This window comes from Cyanistes caeruleus, chromosome 34, assembly GCF_971803275.1.
Source record: "Cyanistes caeruleus chromosome 34, bCyaCae1.hap1.1, whole genome shotgun sequence".
NCBI classification, from domain to species: domain Eukaryota; kingdom Metazoa; phylum Chordata; class Aves; order Passeriformes; family Paridae; genus Cyanistes; species Cyanistes caeruleus.
Genome location: NC_141735.1, coordinates 264,217 through 288,069, shown reverse-complemented (window position 1 = coordinate 288,069; position 23,853 = coordinate 264,217). Strand labels below are relative to the sequence as shown.

Sequence of the window (23,853 nt, the reverse complement as noted above, 5' to 3'; positions counted from 1 at the left end):
ATATGGGGGGTCCCACAGCCAGGCAGGCGAGTGGGGGGCACGGGGGGCACGGGGGGATATGGGGGGTCCCACAGCCAGGCAGGCGAGTGGGGGGCACGGGGGGCACCAGGGGGATTTGGGGGTGTGGGGGGCACGGGGGTCCCACAGCCAGGCAGGCGAGTGGGGGGCACGGGGGGCACGGGGGGATATGGGTGTGTGGGGGGCACGGGGGTCCCACAGCCAGGCAGGCGAGTGGGGGGCACGGGGGGCACGGGGGGATATGGGTGTGTGGGGGGCACGGGGGTCCCACAGCCAGGCAGGCGAGTGGGGGGCACGGGGGGCACGGGGGGATATGGGTGTGTGGGGGGCACGGGGGTCCCACAGCCAGGCAGGGGGGTGGGGGGCATGGGGGGCATCAGGGGGATATGGGGGGTGTGGGGGGCACTGGGGGTCCCACAGCCAGGCAGGCGAGTGAGGGGCACAAGGGGGGATATGGGGGTGTGGGGGGCACAGGGGGGGCACCAGGGGGGGATATCGGGGGGTCCCACAGCCAGGCGGGGGGGGCACGGGGGGACATAGGGAGCACGGGGGGTGTGGGGGGCACATGGGGGTCTCCAGGGTCAGCCAGGCAGGTGAGGCTGAGGTGGGCGTGGTCCCACGGGGGGGTGGGGGCGTGGCCTCTGCAGCCTCCAAAGCCCCCCGTGCCCCCCCTCAGGGACCCTGTCCAGCATCCCCACGGCCCTGACGCGCTGGACCGAGGAGTGCAAGGTCCTGGACGCCGAGAGCATGCACGACTGCGTGTCCGGTGAGACCCCCGCGCAGCCCCCAGACCCACCGGCCTCGCCCCTCGTCCCCTCCCGCTGCTCGGGGGGTCCCTCACCCCCAAATCCCCCCCCAGTGGTGAAGGTGCCCATTTGGGGGTCCCTCACCCCCCCCCAGTGGTGAAGGTGCCCGTTTGGGGGTCCCTCACCCCCCCCAGTGGTGAAGGTGCCCGTTTGGGGGTCCCTCACCCCCCCCAGTGGTGAAGGTGCCCGTTTGGGGGTCCCTCACCCCCCCCAGTGGTGAAGGTGCCCGTCTGGGGGTCCCTCACCCCCCAAATCTCCCCGCAGTGGTGAAGGTGCCCGTTTGGGGGTCCCTCACCCCCCAAATCTCCCCGCAGTGGTGAAGGTGCCCGTTTGGGGGTCCCTCACCCCCCAAATCTCCCCGCAGTGGTGAAGGTGCCCATCCTGGCGCGCCTGGAGGCGCTGCGGGACGAGGAGCTGGACGAGCGGCGCGAGAAGCGCCGGCGCCAGGCGGCCGAGGACGAGGCCAAAGGCGCCGAGCGCGGCCCCGAGGACAAGGAGGGGCCCGAGGCCCAGGTGAGAGACCCCCAAAAACCCCCCCAAAACCTTCCCTGCACGGGGGGGGGGGGGGGGGCGTGGGGAGAGCTCCCTCCTCCACCCCCCCCTCCCCAATTTCCCGTCTCCCGCAGGACGCGGCGTCCAAAGCCGGCCCCGCCTCGGCCGACGTCGCCCCCCCAGGTAAATCCCCCCGGCTCCCCCGGACCCCCCCCAAACCCTTCCAGCGGCCGGACCCCCCCCCAAAAAAGCCCCCGCCTCCCCCCCGGAGCTGGCGCCGCGCGGGCTGAGGTAGTAGATTGTATAGTTGGAGGGTCACACCCCCGGCTGGAGATAACTATACATTCTACTGTCTTCCTCGCGCGGCGCGCGCCGCCGCAGCCGGGGGGGCCCGGGGGGGCCCGGGGGGGCCCGGGGGTCCCAGCCCCGCCTCCAGGGGGGCTCACCTGGGGAAATCCGGAGGTTTTTGGGGGGGGTTTCAAGGGGGTTTTACTCTAGAGGGGGTTTTGGGGGGGGGGTTGATGGAATTTGGGGGGATTCAGCTCTAGGGGGGGGGGATGGGCTCTCCCTGGGTACCCCCCACCCCAAAATTGTTTGTTCCTCCCCCACCCCAAAGTTGTCTCCTCCCCCCAGAACCTCTCCCATCCCCCCTGGGGACCCCCACCCATTTTAGGGTGCAGCTGCACATCCGGGATCCCCCAAAATGGGGACAAAGGGAGGTTTTGGGGTGCGGGGGGGGAGGGGGGGCTCCCAAATTTCTGGCTCCCCCCCCCCAATGTTGATCCCTGCGTGTGTCCCACCCCCCCTCCCCCAGAACACAGCGGGACCGCGGGAGAGACCACCCCCCCTCCCGGTCCCCACCGGACCCTGGTGATGCTGGAACCGACGCCGACCCCCCCAGACCCCCCCCCAGGAGCCCCCCAAATCCCCGCTCGCCCCCCCCAGCCCCCCGAGCACGAAGAGGGGGGGCCCGGGCGACCCCCCCAGGACGCCGAGGCCACTCAGATGGAGCTGTCGCCCGCCCCCACCATCAGTAAGCGCCGGGGCTTTCGGGGGGATCCCCCCGGGGGGCTTTTTCTCCGTTTTGGGGTGGGGAGGGGGCGTCCCCGGATTCGGGGGGGCTCCAGTGTCCTGTCCCCCCCCCAGCGTCGCTGTCCCCGGAGCGGGCGGAGGACTCGGACGCACTGACGGCCGTGAGCAGCCAGCTGGAGGGGTCCCCCATGGACACCTCGAGTTTGGCCTCCTGCACCTTGGAGGAGTCGGGGGGGGCTCCCCCTGCCCCCACAGCCCCCCAGAACCCCCCTGGGACCCCCCAGGGACCCCCTCCCGCCCCCCCCGACGCCGCTCAGCCTCCTGACGACAGGTGAGAGCCGCCCCTCGCCGGGGGGGAGGGGGGGCCGTGGTTCTGGGGTGTCCCCCCCGCTCCCAGTGACGTCACCGCTCCGGGATGTCCCCCCCGTGTCCCCCCCGTGTCCCCCCAGCTCCCCCCCGGCCTCGTCCTCGGAGAGTTCGTCCACCCGGGACTCGGCCGGGGCCATTTCCGGGGCCGACTCGAGGGGGATCCTGGAGGAGCCGCTGCCGTCCACCAGCAGCGAGGAGGAGGATCCGCTGGCCGGTCAGTGCCACCCCCGGTGTCCCCTCAGTGCCACCCCCGGTGTCCCCTCAGTGCCACCCTGTGTCCCCCATGGCCAGTTCTGTGTTCCCTGTCACCCTCCACAATCCACCATCCGTCCCCCCTGGGGGTTTTGGGGGTCCCTGGGGAGGTTTTGGGGTCCCTGGGGAGGTTTTGGGGTCCCTGGGGAGGTTTTGGGGGTCCCTGGGGAGGTTCTGGGTGTCCCTGGGGAGGTTCTGGATGTCCCTGGGGAGGTTTTGGGGTCCCTGGGGAGGTTTTGGGGGTCCTTGGGGAGGTTTTGGGGTCCCTGGGGAGGTGTGGGGGTCCCTGGGGAGGTTCTGGATGTCCCTAGGGAGGTTTTGGGGTCCCTGGGGAGGTTTTGGGGTCCCTGGGGAGGTTTGGGGGTCCCTGGGGAGGTTCTGGGGGTCCCTGATGGTTCCAGGGATGTCCCCGCAGGGATCAGCCTCCCCGAGGGCGTGGACCCGTCGTTCCTGGCGGCGCTGCCGGACGACATCCGGCGGGAGGTGCTGCAGAACCAGCTGGGGATCCGCCCCCCCGCGCGGGCCCCGCCCGCCGCCAGCCCCGCCCCGCCCGTGGTGGCCAATCCCGGCCTCACCGAGGTCAGCCCCGAGTTCCTGGCGGCGCTGCCCCCGGCCATCCAGGAGGAGGTGGGTGTGGCCTCGGGGGGCGGGGCTATGGGGTGGGTGTGGCCTCCTTGGGGTGTGTGCATCAGGGTGTGGCTCTGGGTGTGGTCCTGTGTGGGTGTGGTCTATAGGCGTGTCCTTGGGTGTGTCCCCTGTGTGGGTGTGTCCCATGTGGGTGTGCCCCGTGTGGGTGTGTCCCCTGTGTGGGCGTGTCCCCTGTGTGGGTGTGCCCCCTGTGTGGGTGTGTCCCCTGTGTGGGCGTGTCCCCTGTGTGGGCGTGTCCCCTGTGTGGGCGTGTCCCCTGTGTGGGTGTGTCCCCTGTGTGGGTGTGTCCCGTGTGGGTGTGCCCCTGTGTGGGTGTGTCCCCTGTGTGGGCGTGTCCCCTGTGTGGGCGTGTCCCCTGTGTGGGCGTGTCCCCTGTGTGGGTGTGTCCCCTGTGTGGGCGTGTCCCATGTGTGGGTGTGTCCCCTGTGTGGGCGTGTCCCCTGTGTGGGCGTGTCCCGTGTGGGCGTGTCCCCTGTGTGGGCGTGTCCCCCGTGGGCGTGTCCGGTGCCCACCGCGGTTGCGTCCGCAGGTTCTGGCGCAGCAGCGCGCGGAGCAGCAGCGGCGGGAGCTGGCTCAGGCCACGGGCTCGGACGCTCCCATGGACCCGGTGACGTTCATCCAGACGCTGCCGTCGGAGCTGCGGCGCTCGGTGCTGGAGGACATGGAGGACTCGGTGCTGGCGGTGATGCCGCCGGACATCGCGGCCGAGGCGCAGGCGCTGCGGCGCGAGCAGGAGGCGCGGCAGCGGCAGCTGATGCACGAGCGGCTCTTCGGCCACTCCAGCACCTCGGCGCTGTCGGCCATCCTGCGCAGCCCCGGTCAGCCCCCGAGCCCCCTGAGTGCCCCCCGAGCCCCCCGAGTGCCCCCCGACCCCTCTGTGTGCCCCCCCAACCTGTCCCTGTCCCCACCTGTCCCCACCTGTCCGTGTCCCCTCCTGTGACACACCTGTCCGTGTCCCCGCAGCGTTCACCAGCCGCCTCAGTGGGAACCGGGGCGTTCAGTACACGCGGCTGGCGGTGCAGAGGGGGGGCACCTTCCACATGGGGGGCACCGGCACCCACAGCAGGTCAGTGGGGCTGGGGGGGCTCGGTGGGGCTGGGGGGGCTCGGGGGGGCTGGGGGGGCTCGGGGGGGCTCATGGGGCTGAGGGGGAGTGTCCAGCTCTGTGTGGGGTTGGTTTGGGGTTGGGTTTGGGGCAGTTTGGGGTCGGTTTTGGGTCAGTTTGGGGTCAGTTTTGGGTCACTCACTGTCCCCAGGCCGGCGGGCAGCAGCGTGGACAGCCTCCTGCGCCTGCGGGGGCGGCTGCTGCTGGACCACGAGGCTCTGTCGTGCCTGCTGGTGCTGCTGTTCGTGGACGAGCCCAAGCTGAACACGAGCCGGCTGCACCGCGTGCTGCGCAACCTGTGCTACCACGCGCCCACGCGGGGCTGGGTGGTGCGCAGCCTCCTGTCCATCCTGCAGCGCAGCAGCGAGAGCGAGCTGTGCCTCGAGACCCCCCGCGGGACCCCCGCGCCGGGCGCCGAGGAGCGGCCGCGGGGCCGCGGCGGGAGCCGCGCCGGGCCCGGCTCGGCGGCGGAGCCGCGGGGGCTGGAGCTGCTGCACCGCATGGAATCGCGCAGCTCCGGGCAGCTGTCGTGGCTGTCGGTGTCGATGGACGCGGCGCTGGGCTGCCGCACCAACATCTTCCAGATCCAGCGCGTGCCGGGCCGCAAGCACACGGAGAAACACGCGGCGGCCGCCGGCTCCGCCGTGCACATCCACCCGCAGGCCGCGCCCGTGGTGTGCCGGCACGTGCTGGACACGCTGATCCAGCTGGCCAAGGTGGGGGCTGGGGGGGTTTGGGGGGCTCCTTGGGGGGTTTGGGGGGCACCAGGACGTTTTGGGGTGCACGGGGGCATGTTGAGGGGTTGCTGGGGGCCTCTGGAGGTCACTGGGGAAGGGTGTGGGGGGCTGCTGGAACATTCCATGGGGGAATTGGGGGGTCCTGGGGGGGTTCGGGGGGCACCGGGACATTTTGGGGTCACTGGGGAAGGATGTGGGGGGCTGCTGGAACATTCCATGGGGGAGCTGGGGGTCGTCCCCCCAACACACACCTGGGGGGGCACAACTGGGGACTCCTCCCAACGCCCGGGGTCGCTGCCGGTGGCACAGGGAGCATCACCTTGGGGCAGGGGGGGATCCCCAAAATCACCTGGGGGTGACTGAGGCCCCCCCCGGGGTGGGGGATGGGGGACTCGGGGGTGTTTTTGGGGTCATCGGCACCCCCTGACCCCCCCGCCCCCTCCCCCCCAGGTCTTCCCCAGCCACTTCACCCAACAGCGAGGCCGAGACCCCGGCACCGACCCGGAGCGCGACCGCGGCCCCCCCAAATCCGGGGGCAGCCCTTGCCCTCCCCCGCCCCCCCAAACCCCCCCGGCGCCCCCGCCCCCTCCCCCCCCTGCCAGCGCCCCCTCCCCGGCCCTGCCCCCCCAGTCCGGCTCCCTGTCCACCGATTTCTGGGACCTGCTGGTCAAGCTGGACAACATGAACGTGAGCCGCAAGGGCAAGGGCTCGGCGCGGGCGGGGGGCGGCGGGGGGGGCCCCGAGCCCGAGGCGGCCGGGGGGGGCCTGGAGGCGTCGCCGCTGGGGCAGCTGATGAACATGCTGTCCCACGGCGTCATCCGCCGCAGCCCCCTCCTCACCGAGAAGCTGCTGCGCCTCCTGTCCCTCATCTCCATCGCCCTCCCCGAGGGGGGCAAGGCCGGCGAGGGGGGGGCAGCGCCCCAGAACGGAGCCCCCGCCCCCCCCGCGCCCGCCCCGCCCGCCGGGGGGGCCACCACGGCCACCTCGGCCACCTCGGGGACCTCGGGGGCGGCCGCGGCGCCCGGGAGCCCCCCGGGACAGGGCGGGAACGGAGGCGGCGGCGCCGGCACGGCCGGAGGAGCCACGGGTGAGTGGGGGGACGGGGACAGGGACAGGGGGACAGGGACAGGGGGACGGGGATGGACATGGGGACAGGGACATGGGGACAAGGGTGCAGGGTTGGGGACAGGGACACAAGGACGCGGGGACAGGGCTGGGATTGGGGTCCAGGACAGGGACAGGGATGGGACGCGGTGACAGGGACAGGGCGCAGGGTGGGGGGTGATGGCCTCGGTGGCATCTCCCCCCCCCACTGCCACCGCCCCACCGCCGTGTCCCCGCTGTCCCCAGCCCCTGCCAAGAGCTCCAAGTCCCCTGCCAAGGTCCCCGAGGGCGGCCCCGACCCCCGGCTGGCGGCCACGGGCCTGACCGAGAGCCAGCTCCAGCTCTCCGTGGAGGTACCGGGGGGGCCGGGCTGGGCTGGGGGGGGTCCCCGGGGGTCCCCGGGTGTCCCCAACCCCCCCCCGTGCCGCCCCCCAGGTGCTGACGTCGCACTCGTGCTCGGAGGAGGGGCTGGAGGACGCGGCCAATGTCCTGCTGCAGCTGTCGCGGGGGGACGCGGGGACGAGGGACACGGTGCTGCGGCTGCTGCTCAGCGGGGCCCGGCAGCTGGGGGGGGCCCTGTGCCGCCAGATCGGTGAGGGGGGGTCCGGGGGGTCCTGGGGGGGTCCAGGGGATCCCGTGTGAGAGGGGGGGTTTGGGGAGGGGTCCTGGGGGGCTCTGAGCCAGCAGATGAGTGTGGGGGTCCCGGGTGGGCGGGCTGGGGGTGCCCGGTGGTCCGGGGGGGTCAGGGGTGGTCGGGGGGGGTCAGGGGTGGTCCGGGGGGGTCCCAGCCCGTGCGCCCCCCCAGGGACGCTGCTGGCCGAGCTCCGTGAGTACAACCTGGAGCAGCAGCGCCGGGCCCAGCTCGAGGCTCCGTCCCCCGAGGGGCTCCCCGAGGAGCAGCCCCCCAGCGCCAAACTCAAGGGCAAGATGCAGAGCCGGTGAGTGGGGATCACTGCGGGGCCTGGGGGGGCTTCCGGGCCCCTCTGACCCCCCTGAGCCCCACTGACCCCTCCTGGGCCCCACTGACCCCTCCTGACCCCCCCTGGGCCCCACTGACCCCTCCTGGGCCCCACTGAACCCTCCTGGGCCCCACTGACCCCTCCTGGGCCCCACTGAACCCTCCTGACCCCCCCCGGGCCCCACTGACCCCTCCCGCCCCACACTCCCCCTGCCCCACACTCACCCTGCCCCACACCGACCCTGCCCCACACTCCCCCTGCCCCACACAGACCCTGCCCCACACCGACCCTGCCCCACACTGACCCTGCCCCACACTCCCCCTGCCCCACACTCACCCTGCCCCACACTCCCCCTGCCCCACACCGACCCTGCCCCACACCGACCCTGCCCCACACTCACCCTGCCCCACACTCACCCTGCCCCACACTCACCCTGCCCCACACTCCCCCTGCCCCACACAGACCCTGCCCCACACCGACCCTGCCCCACACTCCCCCTGCCCCACACTCACCCTGCCCCACACTCCCCCTGCCCCACACCGACCCTGCCCCACACTCACCCTGCCCCACACTGACCCTGCCCCACACTCACCCTGCCCCACACTCACCCTGCCCGACACTCACCCTGCCCCACACTCACCCTGCCCCACACTGACCCTGCCCCACACTCACCCTGCCCCACACTGACCCTGCCCCACACTGACCCTGCCCCACACTCACCCTGCCCGACACTCCCCCTGCCCCACACCGACCCTGCCCCACACTCACCCTGCCCCACACCGACCCGTCGCCGCAGTTTCGACACGGCCGAGAGCGTGGTGATCGTGGCGTCGCAGAAGCGAGCCCTGGGGGGCCGGGAGCTGCAGCTGCCCTCCATGTCGGTGCTGACCTCCAAGACGTCGACGCAGCGTTTCTTCCTGCGCGTGCTGCAGGTCATCATCCAGCTGCGCGACGACACGCGCCGGGCGCACCGCAAGGCCAAGCAGCCCGGCCGGCTGGGTAAGGACCCCCGGGACCCCCCTGGGACCCCCCGGGACCCCCCGGGACCCCCCGGCCCCGCCGCTGAGCGCGCTGTGCCCGCAGGCGCCGCGGGGCTGGGGGCGGCCGGCAGCATCCAGGCCGCCGTCCGGCAGCTGGAGGCCGAGGCCGACGCCATCATACAAATGGTACGTGAGGGCCAGAGGGCCCGGAGGCGGCAGCAGGGAGACACGGTTAGCACGGCCGCCTTCCTCCACCCTGCCCTGCTCTTCCTCGCCCTCCTCATCCTCCCCGACCTCCCCGTCCTCATCCTGCAGCCCCGCTCTTCATCCTGCTCCTCATCCTCCTCATCCTCCTCATCCTCCTCATCCTCATCCTCCTCATCCTCATCCTGCAGCCCCGCTCTTCATCCTGCTCCTGTGCCTCCTCATCCTCCTCATCCTCCTCATCCTCCTCATCCTCCTCATCCTCCTCATCCTCATCCTCCTCATCCTCCTCATCCTCATCCTGCAGCCCTGCTCTTCATCCTGCTCCTGTGCCTCCTCATCCTCGTTCTCCCATCTCCTCACCCTCCTCCCCCTCCCCTCCTGCCCCTATTCCCCCACAGCCTTCCTCTCCCTCCATGTCCTGCTCTTTCCTCTTCATCATCCTCATCCTTTTCCTTCATCCTGTTCCATTTCCATCCTCATCCTCCTCCTCTTCCTCCCTCTCCCCACCCTGCTCCCGTTCCTCTCCCTCCCCCCACAGCCCCCAGCCCCCTCCCCCGCGGTTTCGGGGTCCCCCCGGCCCGGGGGGGCTCTGGGGGATCCCCTGGGGGGTCCCGGCCCCCTAAAGCCGCCGCCGTCCCCCCCAGTCGGAGGCCGGGCCCGCGGACGCCGTCCCCCGGCGCGAGGAGTCGCCCATGGACGTGGACCAGCCCTCGCCCGCCCCACAGGACGTGGGTGAGAACCCCCCCGGGGTCACTGGGGTCACCCCTGAGGTCATTGGGGTCACCACTGGGGGCATTGGGGTCACCCCCGGGGTCATTGGGGTCACCACTGGGGGCATTGGTCAGGCTGGTAACACTGGGAGGGTCGGTGGCACTGCTGGGTGTCCCTGCTGGGGTCGGTGGCACTGGGGGAGGGTCAGTGGCACTGGGGGGAGGGTCGGTGGCACTGGGAGGAGGGTCGGTGGCACTGGGGGGAGGCACTGGGGGAGGGTCGGTGTCCCTGGTGGGGTCGGTGGCACTGGGGGAGGGTCGGTGACACCGCTGGGTGTCCCTGCTGGGGTCAGTGGCACTGGGGGGGTGGCACTGGTGGGGTCGGTGGCACTGGTGGGGTCGGTGGCACTGGGGGAGGGTCGGTGGCACTGGGGGGAGGGTTGGTGGCACTGGTGGGGTCAGTGGCACTGGGGGAGGGTTGGTGGCACCGCTGGGTGTCCCTGCTGGGGTCGGTGGCACTGGGGGGGTGGCACTGGTGGGGTTGGTGGCACTGGGGGGTGGCACTGGGGGAGGGTCGGTGTCCCTGCTGGGGTCGGTGGCACTGGGGGAGGGTCGGTGGCACTGGGGGAGGGTCAGTGGCACTGGGGGGAGGGTTGGTGGCACTGGGGGAGGGTCAGTGGCACTGGGGGGAGGGTCAGTGGCACTGGGGGGAGGGTTGGTGGCACTGGGGGAGGGTCGGTGACACCGCTGGGTGTCTCTGCTGGGGTCAGTGGCACTGGGGGGAGGGTCAGTGGCACTGGGGGAGGGTTGGTGGCACTGGGGGAGGGTCGGTGACACCGCTGGGTGTCCCTGCTGGGGTCGGTGGCACCAGAGGGGTCCCTGCTCACAGGGGGTGTCCTGACCGTGTCCCCCCCAGGCCCCGAGGCCGCGCAGGGCGGGGAGCGGGACAGGGACAGGGACAGGGACAGGGACAGGGACAGGGAGGAGCGGCCCCCGGAGCTGCCCCTGCTGAGCGAGCAGCTGAGCCTGGACGAGCTGTGGGACATGCTGGGCGAGTGCCTCAAGGAGCTGGAGGAGTCGCACGACCAGCACGCCGTGCTCGGTGCGTCCCCGAAAACACGGGGGGCCCCGAAACACGGGGGGGGCCCAGAAACACGGGGGGGCCAGAAACACGGGGGGGGCCCAAAAACACGGGGGGGGGCCCCGAAACACGGGGGGGGCCAGAAACACGGGGGGGGCCCAAAAACACGGGGGGGGCCCAGAAACACGGGGGGGGGCCCAGAAACACGGGGGGGGGCCCCGAAACACGGGGGGGGCCCCGAAACACGGGGGGGGGCCCAGAAACACGGGGGACCCCAAAAACACGGGGGGGACCCCAAAAACACGGGGGGGACCCCGAACCCTCGGGGGGGTGGGGCTGGAACCCAGCGTGGGGGGGTTCCCACCTGCCCCCCACACCGTTCCCACCCCCACCCCACGGCGTTCCCCCATCCCTGCGTGTTCCCCCCAGTTCTGGGGCCTTCCCTTCCCCATCCCAGGGGGTTCCCCCATCCTGCCCCACGCCCCACACTGACCCGTCAGTGCCCCCCATCCTGCCCCACACCCCACACTGACCCCTCAGTGCCCCCCATCCTGCCCCACACTGACCCCATCCTGCCCCCCCCGACCCCTGGGTGCCCCGCACTGACCCCTGGGTGCCCGCACTGACCCCTGGGTGCCCCTCACTGACCCCTGGGTGCCCCGCACTGACCCCTGGGTGCCCCCCCTGACCCCTGGGTGCCCTCACTGACCCCTGGGTGCCCCTCACTGACCCCTGGGTGCCCTCACTGACCCCTGGGTGCCCCTCACTGACCCCTGGGTGCCCCACACTGACCCCTGGGTGCCCCTCACTGACCCCTGGGTGCCCCGCACTGACCCCTGGGTGCCCACACTGACCCCTGGGTGCCCCGCACTGACCCCTGGGTGCCCCGCACTGACCCCTGGGTGCCCACACTGACCCCTGGGTGCCCCGCACTGACCCCTGGGTGCCCACACTGACCCCTGGGTGCCCCACACTGACCCCTGGGTGCCCCGCACTGACCCCTGGGTGCCCACACTGACCCCTGGGTGCCCCGCAGTGCTGCAGCCGGCGGTGGAAGCGTTTTTCCTGGTGCACGCCACGGAGCGCGAGAGCCGCCCGCCGGTGCGGGACACGCGGGAGAGCCAGCTGGCCCACATCAAGGACGAGCCGCCGCCGCTGTCCCCCGCGCCCCTCACCCCCGCCACCCCCTCGGCCCTGGACCCCTTCTTCTCCCGGGAGCCCTCGGCCATGCACATCTCGGCCAGCCTGCCCCCCGACACCCAGAAATTCCTGCGCTTCGCCGGTCAGCGCCGCCGGGGCTCGCCAGGGCGGGGAGGGGGCTCGGGGAGGGGGCTGAAGGCGGTTTGGGGGAGATTTGGGGGAGCTCAGGGTGTGGGGAAGGGGGTTGGGAGAATGGGGAGGGGGTTTTGGGGTCTGGAGGGGATTGGGAGGGGGATTGGGGGAGTTGGGAGGGGGCTTGGGTAGGAATTGTGGGGCTGGAAGGAGAGGGGAGGGGGTTTGGGGGCGTTGGGAGGGGGCTTGGGGGGTCTGGAGGAGTTTGGGGAGGGGGTTTGGGGTACTGGGAGGGGATTGGGGGTGGGTTTGGGGGTGCTGGGAGGGGCTGTGGGGGTATGAGATGGGTTTGGGAGGGGTCTTTGGGGGTTTGGGGGGTGAGATGGGTTTGGGAGGGGTCTTTGGGGGTTTGGGGGGTGAGATGGGTTTGGGAGGGGTCTTTGGGGGGTGTTGGGGGTGAGATGGGTTTGGGAGGGGTCTTCGGGGGTTTGGGGGGTGAGATGGGTTTGGGAGGGGTCTTTGGGGGGTGTTGGGGGTGAGATGGGTTTGGGAGGGGTCTTTGGGGGAGCCCCAAGGCTTTGAGGGGAGGGGGAATTTGGGGATTTTTGACCCCCGAACTCCTCGGGGTCGGTGCGAGCCGGGCGCGGCGCCTTCCGAACGCTCGGGGGCACAAACCCCACCCCCCCCCCCCATGCCGAGGGACCCCACCCAGCGAGGGGGTCCCTGCTGACCCCCAGCCCCCCCCCAGAGACCCACCGGACGGTGCTGAACCAGATCCTGCGGCAGTCCACCACGCACCTGGCTGACGGCCCCTTCGCCGTGCTGGTCGATTACATCCGCGTGCTGGACTTCGACGTCAAGCGCAAGTGCGCGCGCCGGGGGTCCCGCCGGGGGGGTCTGGGGCTCGTCCCGGGGGTCCCACGGCCCCCGACACCCCCCCGTGTGCCCCCCCAGGTATTTCAGGCAGGAGCTGGAGCGCCTGGACGAGGGGCTGCGCAAGGAGGACATGGCCGTGCACGTCCGGCGCGATCACGTCTTCGAGGACTCGTACCGGGAGCTGCACCGCAAATCCCCCGAGGAGATGAAGAATCGCCTGTGAGAGCCCCGGGATATCCCTGGGAACCCCAAAATGTCCCTGGGAACCCCGAAATGTCCCTGGGAACCCTGAAATAACCCTGGGAACCCTGGAATATCCCCTGGGAACCCCAAAATAACCCTGGGAACCCCAAAATATCCCTGGGAACCCCGAAATGTCCCTGGGAACCCTGAAATAACCCTGGGAACCCCAGAATATCCCTGGGAACCCCAAAATAACCCTGGGAACCCCAAAATATCCCCTGGGAACCCCAAACCCCCCCAGGACACCCCAAACACCCTCCAGGACACCCCAAACCCCCACAGGGACACCCCAGAGTCCCTCAGGACACCCCAAACACCCTCAGGACACCCCAAACCCCTCTGGGACACCCCAAACCCCCACAGGGACACCCCAGAGTCCCTCAGGACACTCCAAACCCCTCTGGGACACCCCAAACTCCCCCAGGGACACCCCAAACCTGTCCGGGACACCCCAAACCCCCCCAGGACACCCCAAACCCCCCCAGGACACCCCAAACTCCCCCAGGGACACCCCAATCTCCCTCTGGGACACCCCAAACCCCTCTGGGACACCCCAAACCCCCTCTGGGACACCCCAAACTCCCCCAGGGACACCCCAAACTCCCCCAGGGACACCCCAAACCCCCTCAGGACACCCCAAACTTCCCCAGGGACACCCCAAACCCCTCAGGACACCCCAAACTCCCCCAGGGACACCCCAAACCCCTCTGGGACACCCCAAACCCCTCTCCAGCCCCACAAACACCCACACCCCGGCCCCGAGACGCCCCCAGACCCTGGCAGCCCCCCCAGCCCGGCTGTCCCCGCAGGTACATCGTGTTCGAGGGCGAGGAGGGGCAGGACGCGGGCGGGCTGCTGCGGGAGTGGTACATGATCATCTCCCGCGAGATGTTCAACCCCATGTACGCCCTGTTCCGCACCTCGCCCGGCGACCGCGTCACCTACACCATCAACCCCTCGTCCCACTGCAACCCCAACCACCTGAGCTACTTCAAGTTCGTGGGCAGGATCGTGGCCAAGGCCGTGTACGACAACCGGCTGCTGGAGTGCTACTTCACCCGCTCCTTCTACAAACACATCCTGGGCAAGTCCGTGCGGTAAGAGCCGGCCCGGGGGGCGGGGGGCTGCCTGCGGGGGGCTGGGGGGCCTCAGGGGGTGGGGGGCTGCCTTTGGGGGGTGCTGGATCCATTTATGGGGCTGGGGGCTGCGTTTGGGGGGTGTCAGAGCCGTTTATGGGGCGGGGGGCCTCAGGGGGCGGGGGGCTGCGTTTGGGGGGTGCCAGAGCCATTTATGGGGCGGGGGGCTGCATTTGGGGGGTGCTGGATCCATTTATGGGGCTGGGGGCTGTGTTTGGGGGGTGTCAGAGCCGTTTATGGGGCTGGGGGCTGCGTTTGGGGGGTGTCAGAGCCGTTTATGGGGCTGGGGGCTGCGTTTGGGGGGTTCTGGATCCCCTTGAAAAAGACCAGAGCCATTCAAGGGGTGCTGCACCCCCTTAGAGGGGAGCGGGGCTGCATTTATGGGGTTCTGGAGCCCTGGCGGGGTCTGACCCCCGTTTTGGGGCTCCCCACGGTTTGTGACCCCGTTTTGGGGCTCCCCACGGTCTGTGACCCCCGTTTTGGGGCTCCCCACGGTTTGTGACCCCGTTTTGGGGCTCCCCACGGTCTGTGACCCCCGTTTTGGGGCTCCCCACGGTCTGTGACCCCGTTTCTGGCCGCAGGTACACGGACATGGAGAGCGAGGACTATCACTTCTACCAGGGCCTCGTGTACCTGCTGGAGAACGACGTCTCCACGCTGGGCTACGACCTCACCTTCAGCACCGAGGTGGGGACCCCAAAACCAGCACCGGGACCCCCAAAACAGCACCGGGACCCCCAAAACAGCACCGGGACCCCCAAAACCGGCACCGGGACCCCCAAAACCAGCACCGGGACCCCCAAAACCAGCGCTGGGGGTCCCCAGCTCCCCACAGCTGCCCCTGTGGAGCTCCCTCCCCTCCTGGGGTGTCTCTGTGGTTTGGGGGTGTCCCCTCACTCCTCACACGCCGGGGGTGACGCCCTCCCACCCTGGGGACCTGCTCGGGGGCACCCCAGGTGCAGGAATTGGGGGTGTTTGGGGTTCAGGAATTGGGGGTGTTTGGGGTTCAGGAATTTGGGGTTCAGGAATTGGGGGTGTTTGGGGTTCAGGGGTGTCCCACCCCGCTGACCCCCCGTGCCCCCCCAGGTGCAGGAATTGGGGGTGTTTGGGGTTCAGGAATTGGGGGTGTTTGGGGTTCAGGAATTTGGGGTTCAGGAATTGGGGGTGTTTGGGGTTCAGGGGTGTCCCCACGCCCTGCTGACCCCCCAGGTGCAGTAATTGGGGGTGTTTGGGGTTCAGGGGTGTCCCACCCCGCTGACCCCCCCGTGCCCCCCCAGGTGCAGGAATTCGGGGTGTGCGAGGTGCGGGACCTGAAGCCCAACGGGGCCAACGTGCTGGTGACGGAGGAGAACAAGAAGGAGTACGTGCACCTCGTGTGCCAGATGCGCATGACCGGTGAGCGCCGGGGGCTGGGGGGGCTCGGGGGGCGCTCCCAGGACCCCCCTGACCCCCCCAAATCCCGCAGGCGCCATCCGGAAGCAGCTGGCGGCGTTCCTGGAGGGCTTCTACGAGATCATCCCCAAGCGCCTCATCTCCATCTTCACGGAGCAGGAGCTGGAGCTGCTCATCTCGGGGCTGCCCACCATCGACATCGACGACCTCAAGGCCAACACCGAGTACCACAAGTACCAGGGCAACTCCATCCAGGTGGGGCTGGGGGCGTCCTGGGGGCGTTTGGGGGGTCCTGGGGGGTCTGGGGTACCAGGGCAACTCCATCCAGGTGGGGCTGGGGGCGTCCTGGGGGCGTTTGGGGGGTCCTGGGGGGTCTGGGGTACCAGGGCAACTCCATCCAGGTGGGGCTGGGGGCGTCCTGGGGGGGTCTGGGGGATCCTGGGGGGGGTCTGGGGTACCAGGGCAACTCCATCCAGGTGGGGCTGGGGGCGTCCTGGGGGGGTCTGGGGGGTCCTGGGGGGGTCTGGGGGTACCAGGGCAACTCCATCCAGGTGGGGCTGGGGGCGTTTGGGGGGGTCTGGGGGGTCCTGGGGGGGTCTGGGGGTACCAGGGCAACTCCATCCAGGTGGGGCTGGGGGCGTTTGGGGGGGTCTGGGGGTCCTGGGGGTGTCTGGGGGTACCAGGGCAACTCCATCCAGGTGGGGCTGGGGGCGTCCTGGGGGGGTCTGGGGGGTCCTGAGGGGGTCTGGGGGTACCAGGGCAACTCCATCCAGGTGGGGCTGGGGGCGTTTGGGGGGTCCTGGGGGGGTCTGGGGGTACCAGGGCAACTCCATCCAGGTGGGGCTGGGGGCGTTTGGGGGGGTCTGGGGGGTCCTGGGGGGGTCTGGGGGTACCAGGGCAACTCCATCCAGGTGGGGCTGGGGGCGTTTGGGGGGTCTGGGGGGTCCTGGGGGGGTCTGGGGGTACCAGGGCAACTCCATCCAGGTGGGGCTGGGGGCGTCCTGGGGGGGTCTGGGGGGTCCTGGGGGGGTCTGGGGGAATCCTGAGGGGGTCCTGGGGGGGTCTGGGGTACCAGGGCAACTCCATCCAGGTGGGGCTGGCACCTGGGGGATGCTGGTGGCTCATTCTGTCCCTGTCCCTGTGTGTCCCTGTCCCCCTGTCCCCGTGTCCCCCTGTCTCTGTCCCTGTCCCTGTCCCCGTGTCCCTGTCCCCGTGTCCCCCTGTCTCTGTCCCTGTCCCCCTGTCCCCGTGTCCCCCCGTCCCCGTCCCCACCTCAGATCCAGTGGTTCTGGCGTGCCCTGCGCTCCTTTGACCAGGCCGACCGCGCCAAGTTCCTGCAGTTCGTGACGGGCACGTCCAAGGTGCCGCTGCAGGGATTCGCTGCCCTGGAGGGGATGAACGGCATCCAGAAATTCCAGATCCACCGCGACGACCGCTCCACCGACCGGCTGCCCTCGGCTCACACCTGGTGAGGGACACGGGGGACACTGGGGACATTGGGGACACTGGGGACAGCTCACGCCTGCCCTCGGCTCACACCTGGTGAGGGGACATTGGGGACATTGGGGACACTGGGGACAGCACACACCTGGTGAGGGACATTGGGGACACTGGGGACACTGGGGACATTGGGGACAGCTCACACACCTGCCCTCGGCTCACACCTGGTGTGGGGCAGGGGGGACATTGGGGACATTGGGGACAGCTCACACCTGCCCTCGGCTCACACCTGGTGAGGGACAGGGGACATTGGGGACATTGGGGACACTGGGGACATTGGGGACAGCTCACACCTGCCCTCGGCTCACACCTGGTGAGGGGCAGGGGGGACATTGGGGACATCACACACCTGGTGAGGGGACACAGGGGGGACACGGGGGGGACACACGGCCTCCCGTGGCCACACCCAGGACAGGGGGACATGAAGGGGTGGCAGGGGGGACAGCAGGAGGACGGGACACAGGTGAGGTGGCACTGGGTGGGGCCAGGCGAGGACACCGGGACCGAGGATCGGGATTTGGGGGTGCCAGCGGTGGCACTGGGGGGTGACGCTGGCCCCGGGGGGTGACGGTGACCCCCGGGGGGTGACGCTGACCCCGGGGGGTGACACTGGCCCTGGGGGGGTGACGCTGGCCCCGGGGGGGTGACACTGGCCCCGGGGGGTGACGCTGGCCCCGAGGGGTGACGGTGGGCCCTGGGGGGTGACACTGGCCCCAGGGGGTGACACTGGCCCCGGGGGGGTGACGCTGGCCCCGGGGGGTGACGCTGGCCCCGCCGTGTCCCCAGTTTCAACCAGCTGGACCTGCCGGCGTACGAGAGCTACGAGAAGCTGCGGCACATGCTGCTGCTCGCCATCCAGGAGTGCTCCGAGGGCTTCGGGCTGGCCTAGGGGGGCAGCCCCGACCCCCCCGGGGCTCTATAAATATATATATATTTTTTTGTTCCATTGGCTTTTTTTTTTTTTTTTTTTGTTTTTGTTTTGGGTTTTTTTTGGGTTTTTTTCGGGGTTAATTTTTTTTCTTTTTTTTTTTTTTTTTCCCCTCCGGTCCCGGTTTGGGGGGGTTTGGCTCTGTTGGAGGGGGTGGGGTTCCCTCCTTCCCCTCCCCCCTCGCCCCCTCCCCCGCGTTGGGGGCTGGGGGGGGTGGGGATGGTGGAAAAGGGGGGGGAAGCCCCTGAAATTATAAATAAGTTCAGTCCCTCCCCCCCCACCTCAAAACTGAGAGAAAAAGTTTAAAAAAAAAAAAAAAAAAAAGGAATAAAAAAGTGCACTCTTGGTAAGGGCGGTCCCGGTCGTTCTTGGGGGGAGGGGCGGGGCGGGGCTGGCCGCCATGTTGGGCGTGGCACGGTGGCCAGAAAGGGGGGGGAGGGGTCGGGGACCCCGTTTTGGAGCGCGGCACGAGGGAAAGGTGCCCGCCATGTTGGGTGTGGCTGTGCGCGCCGCCATGTTGGGCGCGGCGAGTGAGGTACGCTGGTCACGTCATTTCCACCCGCGCCGGAAGTGACGCCACTGAGCAGCGCCAGGGATCCCCGGCAGCGTGGGCGCCGCAGCCATGACCCGCTCCCGTGAGTTCGGGGAGGCACCGGGAGGGCCCGGGGGGGGTTTTGGGGACCCCCCCTCGCCCCCCGAGCTCACCCCGCCCCTCCCTGCAGGCCGACAGGTGGAGGCGTCCCGGAAGAAGCGCGTCCAGGTGCGGCCCCGGGGGAGGGAGGGGAGCGGGCGGGTTTGGGGGTGCAGCCGCTGCCCCCCCGGTGTGTGACCCCCCCGGTGTGTGACCCCCACGTTGTCCCCAGGCCCGGCGCGCCCGCGGCGGGATCAAGAAGGACCCGGGGGTGCCGCAGCTCGGCCGCTTCGCCGCCTTCGTGCGGCAACAGAGCAAGAACCGGCAGGGCCGGGTACGGAACCGGGGGGGTTTGGGGTTAAACCCGGGGGGTTTGGGGTCTGATCCAGGGGGGATTTTGGGGTTCTGACCCCGGGGATTTTGGGGTTCTGACCGCGGGGGGTTTGGGGGTCTGACCCCGGGGGGTTTGGGGTCTGATCCAGGGGGGATTTTGGGGTCTGACCCCGGGGATTTTGGGGGTCTGACCCCGGGGGGTTTGGGGTTAAACCCGGGGGGTTTGGGGTCTGATCCAGGGGGGATTTTGGGGTTCTGACCCCGGGGGGTTTGGGGTTAAACCCCGGGGGGTTTGAGGTTAAACCCGGGGGGTTTGGGGTCTGATCCAAGGGGGGTTTTGGGGTCTGATCCCGGGGATTTTGGGGTTCTGACCCCGGGGGGTTTGGGGTTAAACCCCGGGGGGTTTGAGGTTAAACCCGGGGGGTTTGGGGTCTGATCCAAGGGGGGTTTGGGGGTCTGATCCAGGGGATTTTGGGGGTCTGACCCCCCGTGTCCCGCAGGCGCTGCAGGTGCAGCCCCGCTCACACCTGGCCGCACACCTGGCGGACGCTCTGCAGCGACAGCAGCACTTCCAGAGCCAGGTGGGGCTGGGGACCCCCGGGGGGCTCCCGAAAGATTGGGGGGCTCCCCAGGGCGGGCGGTTCCCCTGGGATGGGGGGTCTGTCCTCTAGGACAAAGGGCTCCCCACATAGGGGGGATTCCCCCATAAATCGGGGGGCTCCCCGGGGGTCTCTCCCATGGATGGGGGGTCCCCATAACACAGGTGCCCCCAGGAGAAGAAGGAGGAGGAGGAGGAGCCCCCCCAGCCCCCCCAGGACGAGGCGGCGCTGCGACAGTTCGGGCGGGAGCTGCGCAAGGTCGGTGCCGGGATTGGGGGGATTTTTGGGGGGTCTTTCCCGCCTGAACCCCCATTTTGGCAGGTGCTGGCGGCGTCTGACGTGGTGCTGGAGGTGCTGGACGCCCGCGACCCCCAGGGCTGCCGCAGCCCCCGGCTGGAGGGGGCCCTGCGGCCCCAGCAGTGCCTCGTGCTCGTCCTCAACAAGATCGGTGAGGGGGGGGTGGGTCCTGGGGGGGTCCCGGCGCGGATTTGGGGGTTCCCGCTGTCCCCACGGCCCCGGGGACACCCCGCTCTGTCTGTCCCAGACCTGGTGCCGCGGGACGTGGTGGCCGCCTGGCTGAAGCACCTGCGGGCCCAGTGCCCCACCGTGGCCTTCAAGGCGTGCACGCAGCAGCAGAGCCGCAACCTGGTGGGTGCTGGGGGTCCGGGGAATGGGGGGCTCGGGCTCGGGGGTCCCCCTGACCCCACCCCGTGCCCCCCACAGAAGCAGAGCCGGGTGCCGGCGGCCGCAGCCCCCGAGGAGGTGCTGGCAGGGGGGGCCTGCGTGGGGGCCGAGAGCCTCCTGCACATCCTGAGCAACTACGGGCGCTGCGGGGGCGGCAGGAGCTCCATCACCGTGGGGGTCGTGGGTGAGGGGGCTCTGGAGGGCAGTTTGGGGGGCTGGGGTTGAGTGGGGGGCTGTGAAGGTGGAGGTGTGATGGGTGAGGGGGCTCTGGGGGGCAGTTTGGGGGCTCTGGGGGGCAGTTTGGGGGGCTGGGGGTGTGATAGGTGAGGGGCTCTGGGGGGCAGTTTGGGGGCTGGGGTCGGGTGGGGGCCGGGTTTTGGGGCCCCCCCGAGCGCTCCTGTTCCCCAGGGTACCCCAACGTGGGCAAGAGCAGCCTCATCAACAGCCTCAAGCGCAGCCGCGCCTGCAGCGTGGGGGCCGTGCCCGGCGTCACCAGGTGAGACCCCCAGAGCTGGGGCGGGGGTCACAGGGGGGTCACAGTGCCCGGCCCAGGGGGAGGGGGGGCTGGGGGAGGCACCTGGGCTGACCCCACCCCCAGGTGGGTGTGGCACAGACCCCGCCCAGCTGGGTGTGGCACTCAAACCCCGCCCCCAGGTGCACAGGTGGGTGGGTGGGTGTGGCACTCAAACCCCGCCCCCAGGTGCACAGGTGGGTGGGTGTGGCACTTAAACCCCGCCCCCAGGTGCACAGGTGGGTGGGTGTGGCACACAAACCCCGCCCCCAGGTGCACAGGTGGGTGGGTGTGGCACTCAAACCCCGCCCCCAGGTGCACAGGTGGGTGGGTGTGACACAGACCCCGCCCCCAGGTGCACAGGTGGGTGGGTGTGGCAGAGACCCCGCCCCCAGGTGCACAGGTGGGTGGGTGTGGCAGAGACCCCGCCCCCAGGTGCACAGGTGGGTGGGTGTGGCACAGACCCTGCCCCCAGGTGCACAGGTGGGTGGGTGGGTGTGACACAGACCCCGCCCCCAGGTGCACAGGTGGGTGGGTGGGTGGGTGGGTGTGACACAGACCCCGCCCCCAGGTGCCTGCAGGCCGTGCAGCTGGACCGGCACATCCGGCTCCTGGACTGTCCGGGCGTGGTGCTGGACTCGGGGGACCCCCCGGCCGCCGCCCCCCTGAGGGGGGCCCTGGCCCCCCAGCGCCTGCGGGACCCCCTGAGCCCCGCCTGCGCCATCCTGCGCCGCTGCCCCCCCCAGCAGGTGCGTGGGGACCCCCGGGGGGGCTGAGGGTTCATGGGGGGGGACCATCACCACGGCAACGGGAAGGGTGAGCTCCCAATTTGGGGGAACCCCGTTCTTCCAGCTGAATCAGCAGTTTTAGTGCTCAGCTTTAAAGTGACCCCCAAAATCGGGATGGGTTGGGGGGCTCAAACCCCCTGTCCGTAACAGCGGGGAGGGGAGGTTATTTTGGGGGGATCCTCCCCAGCTTTGGGCGTTCCCAGCCCGTTCTGGGCACGGGGAGGGGAGCAGGGTGGGGGTGACAGCCCCTGCGTGTCCCCCCACAGCTGGGCGAGCTCTACGGGGTCCCTCCCTGCGCCGACCCCCTGCAGTTCCTGGCGCACCTGGCGCGGCGGCAGGGCCGGCTCCGCCCGGGGGGGCTGCCGGACGCCCAGGCCGCCGCCGTGGCCCTGCTGCGCGACTGGACCGGGTGCGTCAGGGAGGGGGGGCACCTTTCTGGGGGGCTGGGAGGGGTTTCCCCACCCTTGGACCCCCGTTTTTGGGCACAGGAGGGGTCTTCCCACACCGTCCCAACCCCATTTTTGAGGGGTCTGCCCTGTGCCCTGATGCCATTTTTGGGGGTGGGGGGAGGTCTCTCCACACTTTCTGAGCCCTTTGTGGATCAAAGGAGTCTCTTCAGATTCCGTGACCCTTTTTTGGGGGGCTCTGGGGTCTCCCCCACACTCTGACTCCCCTTTTTCAGGCTTCGGAGGTGTCTTTTCATACCCTATAATCCCCTTCTTGGGGACTGGAGGGGTCTTCCCACCCCCTGTCACCCCATTTGGGAGGGGCTGCAGGGTCCCCCCACACCCTGAGCCCTGTTTTTGGGGACAGGAAGGGTCTCCCCACCCCCTGACCCCCCCCTTTTTTCCCCCCCACCACAGCGGGAAGATCTCGTACTACACCCACCCCCCCAAATCGCAGGGGGTGCAGCTGGAGGCCCAAATCCTGCCGGCGCTGGGGCCCGCGCTGGACCTGGAGGCTCTGGAACGGGGCGATGCCGAGGCCCTGGCAGGTGAGCAGCACCTGAGCCCCGCTCCCCTCACCCCTGGGGGACCCCCCAAAACTCACCTGGCCCCCCGCAGCTGTCCCGGTGACGGTGGCGGGGCTCGGGCTGGCTGCGGGCGATGCTGAGGAGGACGGGGCAGCAGAAGCCATGGAGGACGACAGCGCTGACCTGGAGGTGGGAAGGGATTTGCTGAGGTGGGGGGGTTTTTTTTGGGGGGCAGTGGGTTAATAATTGACGCCCCCTCCCCAGCTCAGCACGATGACAGTGGAGCTCAAGCCCCGGGTGAAGTCGGGGGGCGCTGGGGGGGATCCAGTGCCCCGAGCCCCCAGTCTGGAGGAGGTGGCTGCGCTCCCCCCTCTGCTCCAGGGCCAGGGGCTGCGGGCAGCCGGGAAAAGGAGGAAAAAACTGCAAAAAAGAGCAGGTGAGTGAAGTCACCCCCTTTTCCTGACCCCCCCTGATCGCCTCCCCTCAAACTCCTGATCCCATCCCGCAGAGAAAATCGCCACGAAGCTGTCGGAGACACTGGAGGCAGCCATGCAGTTCTGAGGCTTTTATAAATTAAATAGCTGTATTTAAATGAGAAACAGTTCAATCTTTTCAGAAACAAAATAACTAAGGGAGCAGGGGGGGCTGTAGGGGTGGTCTGGGAGGTCTCTCAGGTAAGAGATTGAAATGTGGAGGTTTTTGGGGGTCCTTGTCCCTGGAAGGGTTTTGGGGGGGTCTCACTGCATCTTACAGCTGGGGGGGTGAGTGGGGATCACTAAAAACTTATCAGTTTTTACAGCTGATATAGAAAATGTAACGCTCAGCCACTTAGTGAACCTCAGAACTGGGGAGGGCTCAGCATTAGGGTTGCACCCCATTATTAAAGACACTCCACCTCCACAACCTCCCCAATTCCTGTAGCACCCAGTACCCCACTTTGACACTAAATGAACCCCCCCAACCTTCCAGAGCACCCCAAAAGCCGCCTCGGACACCCCAAAAGCCGCCTCGGACACCCCAAAAGCCACCTCGGACACCCCACACACTCCCTGAGGTCTCACAGCTCCCCAAAACCCCCTCGGACCCTCCCAAAAAGCACAGGGTGCCTCCCTAAGCCGTCACCCTTAGCCCTCACAGCACCCTCACCTGTATAGGCAGGGTGTGAAGGTTCCCCCGGGATTTTGGGGTGCCCCCAGTGCCGGGCTGGGGAGGGGGAACGCGGCCACCGAGCTCCCCTCGGCCTCCACCCACCATTCTGCCACCTTTTCCTCCGCCTGTGAGGAGCAGCAGCCACAGGTGGTGGTGAGGGCAGCACAGGTGTTTCAAATAACGGCTGATGAGGCGGAGGGAGGGGTGGAAGGGGCCGTCCCGCCTCGTTTTGGGCTGGTTCGTGGGGGTTTTTTTGCAGCGCTTGGCGCCATTTTGCCGCCGTGAGGGGAGGGGGGGGGCGCGCGCCTTTCCCGCTCTTTTCGCCACCTGAGGGGAGGG

General features: G+C 69.6%; 2 protein-coding genes across 6 annotated transcripts in view; both read left to right on the top strand.

Annotated features, from left to right (window-relative positions):
- Nucleotides 1-18,196, top strand: part of HUWE1 (HECT, UBA and WWE domain containing E3 ubiquitin protein ligase 1) — a 56,909-nt gene extending 38,713 nt beyond the window's left edge. For 3 of the 4 annotated variants that reach the window (XM_086871150.1, XM_086871151.1, XM_086871153.1), the window contains 27 exons: nucleotides 695-784; nucleotides 1,189-1,337; nucleotides 1,451-1,499; nucleotides 2,131-2,349; nucleotides 2,463-2,679; nucleotides 2,798-2,931; nucleotides 3,385-3,596; nucleotides 4,147-4,435; nucleotides 4,581-4,683; nucleotides 4,873-5,437; nucleotides 5,909-6,545; nucleotides 6,809-6,915; nucleotides 6,998-7,154; nucleotides 7,368-7,500; nucleotides 8,318-8,520; nucleotides 8,605-8,732; nucleotides 9,353-9,440; nucleotides 10,335-10,520; nucleotides 11,536-11,781; nucleotides 12,520-12,637; nucleotides 12,726-12,866; nucleotides 13,700-13,987; nucleotides 14,608-14,713; nucleotides 15,304-15,421; nucleotides 15,492-15,673; nucleotides 16,696-16,886; nucleotides 17,705-18,196. In XM_086871150.1, coding sequence (XP_086727276.1) covers nucleotides 695-784; nucleotides 1,189-1,337; nucleotides 1,451-1,499; nucleotides 2,131-2,349; nucleotides 2,463-2,679; nucleotides 2,798-2,931; nucleotides 3,385-3,596; nucleotides 4,147-4,435; nucleotides 4,581-4,683; nucleotides 4,873-5,437; nucleotides 5,909-6,545; nucleotides 6,809-6,915; nucleotides 6,998-7,154; nucleotides 7,368-7,500; nucleotides 8,318-8,520; nucleotides 8,605-8,732; nucleotides 9,353-9,440; nucleotides 10,335-10,520; nucleotides 11,536-11,781; nucleotides 12,520-12,637; nucleotides 12,726-12,866; nucleotides 13,700-13,987; nucleotides 14,608-14,713; nucleotides 15,304-15,421; nucleotides 15,492-15,673; nucleotides 16,696-16,886; nucleotides 17,705-17,807 — 5,159 coding nt within the window. In that variant the 3' untranslated portion in view covers nucleotides 17,808-18,196. The remainder of the gene's footprint in view (nucleotides 1-694; nucleotides 785-1,188; nucleotides 1,338-1,450; nucleotides 1,500-2,130; nucleotides 2,350-2,462; nucleotides 2,680-2,797; nucleotides 2,932-3,384; nucleotides 3,597-4,146; nucleotides 4,436-4,580; nucleotides 4,684-4,872; nucleotides 5,438-5,908; nucleotides 6,546-6,808; nucleotides 6,916-6,997; nucleotides 7,155-7,367; nucleotides 7,501-8,317; nucleotides 8,521-8,604; nucleotides 8,733-9,352; nucleotides 9,441-10,334; nucleotides 10,521-11,535; nucleotides 11,782-12,519; nucleotides 12,638-12,725; nucleotides 12,867-13,699; nucleotides 13,988-14,607; nucleotides 14,714-15,303; nucleotides 15,422-15,491; nucleotides 15,674-16,695; nucleotides 16,887-17,704) is intronic. The other variant, XM_086871152.1, reaches the window with a different exon arrangement.
- A 215-nt stretch (nucleotides 18,197-18,411) lies between these two features.
- GNL3L (G protein nucleolar 3 like) lies at nucleotides 18,412-23,804 on the top strand. 2 transcript variants are annotated; one of them, XM_086871163.1, is made up of 15 exons: nucleotides 18,412-18,481; nucleotides 18,569-18,606; nucleotides 18,710-18,811; nucleotides 19,311-19,391; nucleotides 19,584-19,667; nucleotides 19,731-19,857; nucleotides 19,954-20,057; nucleotides 20,133-20,277; nucleotides 20,502-20,589; nucleotides 21,176-21,353; nucleotides 21,659-21,801; nucleotides 22,256-22,386; nucleotides 22,457-22,554; nucleotides 22,630-22,801; nucleotides 23,335-23,804. In XM_086871163.1, exons 1-15 carry the CDS (start codon nucleotides 18,469-18,471, stop codon nucleotides 23,517-23,519), a joined length of 1,689 nt encoding a protein of 562 aa, XP_086727289.1. In that variant the 5' UTR covers nucleotides 18,412-18,468; the 3' UTR covers nucleotides 23,520-23,804. The 2 variants fall into 2 exon arrangements, with proteins under 2 accessions (XP_086727289.1, XP_086727290.1); XM_086871164.1 differs by lacking the exon at nucleotides 23,335-23,804 and adding an exon at nucleotides 22,874-22,964.
- Nucleotides 23,805-23,853: the final 49 nt, after the last annotated feature.

Coding starts and splice junctions, on each gene's coding strand:
- GNL3L (XM_086871163.1), top strand. Junction 19,858..19,953: donor GCTCGTCCTCAACAAGATCG/GTGAGGGGGGGG, acceptor TGTCTGTCCCAG/ACCTGGTGCCGCGGGACGTG. Junction 21,354..21,658: donor GCCGCTGCCCCCCCCAGCAG/GTGCGTGGGGAC, acceptor GTCCCCCCACAG/CTGGGCGAGCTCTACGGGGT.